Source organism: Centrocercus urophasianus, unplaced genomic scaffold (assembly GCF_019232065.1).
Source record: "Centrocercus urophasianus isolate 14NV4802_14NV808 unplaced genomic scaffold, USGS_Curo_1.0 seq_1013, whole genome shotgun sequence".
Taxonomy (NCBI): domain Eukaryota; kingdom Metazoa; phylum Chordata; class Aves; order Galliformes; family Phasianidae; genus Centrocercus; species Centrocercus urophasianus.
Window position 1 is genome coordinate 1 of NW_024884158.1, and position 5,749 is coordinate 5,749.

Sequence of the window (5,749 nt, forward strand, 5' to 3'; positions counted from 1 at the left end):
CCCCCCTCTCTGGGGACAGGAGAGTCTCATCCCAAACCGCGCGAGGAGCCAAAGACAAATCTGAAGCCCACATGCAAATAGAGCCCAGGATAAAGCGACGTGGCCATTCTGGGCAGGAAAGGCAAAATCCGTCACCAGGGGAAGAGACGGCAAAAACAGAATTGGCTCAGAAGAAATAAATAAGAAGCGCCAGGAGATTGCCTTTTCCTTTTGGGTCGGTTGCTATTGTGGTTATTGATCTGTCCCACCCTGGAGAATAAACGGAGAGCACTGAAAAATAATGGCTGATATTAGAACGTATTTATTCCTCCTAAAAGGACCGGGTTAATTGGGTTACAGGATGGCTGGATACATGAACAGATAGAATGTCTCTGGTATTTCTTCATGGCTGTATAATGGAAAAGATCCATCTCTTTGTTGAATTTCATACACACAACAGCCCCTTCAGCTCCCCACCCCCCCGTGTCTCTCCCTCTCACACACACACATGCACTCTTTGCTAGAAACACAGCAAAGATATGAAATCGTAGCCAAGGCCTTCAGTATTTCTCTGCTGTAAATATAAGTAATATACTACAGGTAATATACCACCTGGTTCACATGTGGAATAAGACAATACTTTGTACTATAGTCGCACGGATATCAGCATGTTTATTGGTAGAGGTTACTTTTGGCTTGCTGATTGTCTGCAGTTGCTGTATCAGAGTCTGGATCTGTTTGCAGGGTTCATCTGAATCTGTTAGTTACCCCATTTCCTAACAGTATCAGTGTAAATGCATGTTGTGTCCTATATCTATTTATGTCTATCTATATACGTCTGTAAATGTATTAAAACATCTTATTTTATGTTTAGGAGATGTTGGATATCTGTGGTTACTGGGGTATTAGAGATCTATACATTCAAAGTGCTTTCTGTACATGAGTGCTGTGTTTTATATATAGGGTTGAACTGGGCTTAAACCACTTATTTTAGCCCTAACTGATGCTCTTGGGGTTCTGCCTTCTTTGTCTCTGAATGTGCTTTCTTTCTCAGTCTGCAGGATGAGCTCCTCTTTAAATGTGAAAGAACAAAACCTGAATGTAGCTTCAGCGTTAACTTTAATCACTACAAACCCAGGAAATATTAACTCCTTCTTTTTGCCCTGCAAAAAGGTCTGGTTGTTGGACTGGCTGAACATGATGTAACCTTCCATTGAGCAATTCCATCCTGTTCCCACCATAACATTGTGCAAGATCAGTCAGTCCTGTATTGCCGAGGGAACACAGATGCAGGCAAAGTAACTTTGATTACATAATTAGAATTTATCACTCTGTAATGCAGATTTGCAATGAGATGGAGTTTATGTTGTTTACTCGTCCATAAATCCAGAGTTTAGAGCACTTAGTCATGCAGCCTTTTCACTGTGTTGTCCTTTTAACTTGTTCATACTATTCAGATCTTTCTTAATCTGTATTTTTTTTAAGGGGGATGTGGGAGAAAAAACCTACGTCTTGTTTTCAGTGGTCATCAGCTGCTAGATAAGAATGACTTCCTTCTTGATGCCAGGAGGAAAGACAGAAGTGGTTTTGCTGATGTCACAGTGGTGAGAGAACATGAGCAAGGTGGTGAGTGGATGGAAGTGAGATGGATTTTTCAGGGAGAAGCAATTTTCTGTACCGAATAAATAGTTGCATTTGGAAGAAAAGGACACATCTTCAGGTCATGCACCCCAGCCTTTCTGTAGGTTAAAAGTGAGGCTGGATCTTTCTGCTATCAGCAAAAGCAAAGCCCTTCCTGCCTTCTCTCTGCGTACAGTCATGCTCTCTGTTGTCTTGGGGAATGGTAGGAATGGTTGAACCCAGAGAAGACTTCTGCTTCCCAATCTGAGCAGTACCCATCCACCTTGGCAATACTCTCATCTGTGTTTGTAGGATAGGAACCTTGCTGGGCCAGGAGCCCAACCTTGCAGCCTTCACTGCAAAGAAGACCATGAGAAGCACGGTGGGGACACTTGCAGGAGCGTGCATTGGCCTCACTGCTGGGGCAAGGAGTGCCGTGCTTATGTCTCTGAAACTCAGGACGCGTTTGGGCTGATATCAGGGATATCAGCAAATATCATTGTAGGGCCCATGCTAGACCATCTCTCAGCCTGTGAGCTGATGTTTACACTACTCCAAAAAATGTGTTTGCAACACCCTGGGTGGGCGGAGGGACAATGTGTTCACATCTCCTTATCCCACAACCTGTGTGCCAAAATAAGGCACTGATAGCTGCAGTCACCGTCCTCTCTTCCCTTAAACATGCATTCCCACACTTGGGAAGGAAGAAACGTGTTAATCTTTATATTAACTAAGTTCTCCTGGATGTTGGTAGCAGGAAGATTTGCTGGATGGCAGGACTTGCACATCAGACTTGACCCAGTGTCCAAACTTGGGCAGATGCCAAGAAACAAGGCTGTCCTGAAGCAGAGCATCTCCAGAGCGGTGGAGTTATTTCAGCACTGCAAGTTGCTGGATTTGATAACTGTGCCTTGAACTACCCAGTCTGTGTTTGTCCCCTGGGACTTGGGAAGTGTGCATTGGTAGAAAGTGGAATTAACAGCCTCTCTGACAGGTTTTCTGCATGCAGCTTTTCAGCTGGGCAAGACCACACTTAATTAAACCACTGCACAAAGTGTCAGCCATAAAAATGGGAGGGGAGGGAGGGTTTTATCTCTAAAGCGAGTAACAATGGATGTGCTGCTCCTACTGAATGCAGCCTGCCCATGTCGATGGCAATGTTCAAACTGTGGGTAAAATTAACCCCTTGCAGTACAGAAGAAAAGAATGTAATAAGTCAGGTGGCAGCGAGGTCTTGCTTTACTCAGGCAGTAACCTTTTTGTTACCGAGTCTGTATCTGCGTCATGTTTCCCCTGTCAGTGGTGGAGCCTTGTAAAGGAGAACAGATGAGGTTCTCGTAAGTAAGGATAGAGCAAGATTTATTGCTTGGTTTCAATAGAATTGGACCTGACATGACCGGGATCATAACCAAATTTAAAGAAGAGCGAGGAAATCCACTCCATGCAGACAAGATGCAACACGTGTGTTTTGGTTGCGAAGTTGGACATATCAAAGAGCAGTGCAGCAAAGCAGGTGCTTCCCAGCATCGGGTTGGTTGTTATGGCCTCAGCCTTGAAACCTGCAGCCAAGCACAGGTTGCTGTGGGGCAGCAGTGACAGTCGTGCTGCTGTGCCTCATCCACACACCGGCAGCTGAGCTGGGGGGTGGCCGCCTCACACAAGCAAGGGGCAGGGAACCTGTTGGAGCTTTCCGTGCACATCGTGAGCAGGTTTCAAGCCTTGTTCACAAGGCAGGCAGTAGACTCTGTAAACCCTCGTTTTTACAGAAAGACCAAAGGGGAGAAATAATTAGGAAAAAACCAGCATTTATTTGATACTTTTATTTATATGCAAAACAGGTCACCATTCATGAGAGATATGAAAAACGTATCAGATAGAAACCAGATTTATCTATTTTCACTACAAAATATTGCATTATATAAAGCAACAGAGACACACAAAAAAACCCTGAAAAAGACTAAAATCTTTGGATAGCAGATGTGGTTTTTTTTTGTTGTTTTTTTTTGTTGCTGTTTTTTCTTTTTCTGTCTCATCCCTAGAATGCGCTTCTTGCTTTAAGAGATTCACAGCAAAGAACATGAAACATTTTCAGGTTATAGCAATTTTTTTTTTCTTTTTTTTTGGTTGTCACAAAGGAAAGCAGTCCTGGATTTACTTGTTTTTGTTTTATTTTATTTTTTTTTTAGGAAACAAAAAAAAAAGAAAAAAGAAAAAAGAAAAGTCCTTTCCTAAAAATATACCGCACACATACAGGCCACGCTCAGCCCCACACACATCCGCCTATAGGCACACGCAGTGATACACCCACAAAAGAACTACTTCCCTTATAAACGATTTGCAAAGTACTTCTCAGACAGAACTATGGATCAGAAGAACGACAAGTCTTAAAAAACTCTCCTAATTAAGTGCTAGTGGTTGTCCATCCCACACACACACACACACACACACACACACACGCAGAAAAGAAAAGAAGGCCAACAAACGTCTTGGTATATATAAAATAGAAACGGGAAGGGAGGGAAGGTTTGTCACAGACAAGTGCAATATAATTGGAGCGAAACAAACAAACAAGAAAGTAAACCAAAACAGAGCACTGCCTCGATCCCAACGCACACTTACAAACGTAATGTTCCACAGGAGAAAGTGTAAACACCCGACTATAGAAAACAATTGGCACAAAGTATCCAAAGTAAAATTGCCACCACTCTGAAAAATAAATAAGTCTTGAAAAAAATAAATTGTCAACTCCTTCTACCATAAATAAAAAATAGTTATTTTCAACCGCACCCACGGGTCACACGTTTAAGGTCACAAGAAGATGTTTTTGGATATATATAAAGGGGCACTTGACAGCCTGAAGGAACGATCCCATTTTACACTTCTCTGCTTAAAGCAGCGCTGCGACGCGACAGCGAGGAGAAGCCCTCCGCGCCCTCCGCCGGGCCCCGCTCTGCCCCGTGGCCGCCCGCGGGCTCTGGGGGCCGGGCTGACCGGCGGCGGCGCGCCCCGTTCCGGCTTCCGCGGGGCCGACGGGTCGGGCGGGAGTTACACGTCCAGGACGTGGTTGAGATAGGAGATGTAGCAGATGGCGAGGCGCAGGATTTCGATCTTGGACAGCTTCTTGTCGGGGGGGAGAGTGGGCAGCAGCTTCCGCAGCTCGGCGAAGGCGAGGTTGAAGGCCTCCACGCGGATCCGCTCCCTCGTGGCGTGGGCCGAGCGGTACTTGGCCGTGGCTCTCCGTCGCCGCCTCTTCTCCTCGCGGCTCAGCGGCGGCGGGTGCAGCCCCGGCCGTCCCCCGCCGCGACCCTCCCCGCCTCCCCCTCCGCCGCCGCCCTCCGCGGGCTCCGGGTCGGAGACGCAGCAGCTGAGCGCCCGGCCGTCCGCGCCGCCCAGGGACTCCGGGTCGGAGGGCGCCGAGGAGGGGTGATCGGAGTCGGCCGCTTGGTCCGGGCTGAGCATCATCGTGGAGGGGGCGGAGGAGCCTTCCCGGGACAGAGAAGCAGAGAGAGCGGGCTCAGAGCCCCCGTCCCGCGGCGGAGCGCTGCCCCCACCGCCGCCTCCCCGCGGCCGCGCTCCGTCGCGGAGCTGCCAGCGCTCGCTCCTTTGTCCGAGCGGCCCCGGAAAGCGAGAAAAGAAATACACCCGCCTTACTAACGAGCTAACATCCAGCGGCTCAAATCGGGCCGGTTTGTTTTCCTGCCATTTGAATACCTCCGCTCTCCCCTGCCAAACGCCGCCGCACCATTGCTCTGTCGGGATGCGGGCTGCAGACCGCCGCTGGTAAATAAGCAGGGGAAAGCCCGGCTCGAGGCTCCCAAACCTTGCGGGGAAATTCATTTCCCCAGTCCGAACTGCGGGATCTGCCGCGTGTGCCCGGATCTCCACTTGCTCTTTGCTCTGCGCTCCTTTCATTATTGTTATTATTATTATTTCTACTGCTATTTTCCTGACACTAGTCGTGCTATTCTCCGGCGATTATATGGGGACTATAGGAGAGCCGCAGGTTTTATTTTCTCTCTCTATATATTTAGATGCGAATTAAGAAATAAACGGTGAAAGAAGTAGAAAAACCCCAAAGCAGGGCCCGAACTTCCCGATTCCTTTAAATTTTCCCTCCTCTCCCCTCCCTGCGCGGAAAGGGTTGGGGGGG

At 47.6% G+C, this 5,749-nt stretch overlaps 1 protein-coding gene across 1 annotated transcript; it reads right to left on the reverse strand.

The window, feature by feature from the left end:
• Nucleotides 1-4,644: 4,644 nt before the first annotated feature.
• Nucleotides 4,645-5,061, reverse strand: NHLH2 (nescient helix-loop-helix 2). The gene has a single exon (XM_042831016.1). The coding sequence runs from the start codon at nt 5,059-5,061 to the stop codon at nt 4,645-4,647; it is 417 nt and encodes a 138-aa protein (XP_042686950.1).
• Nucleotides 5,062-5,749: the final 688 nt, after the last annotated feature.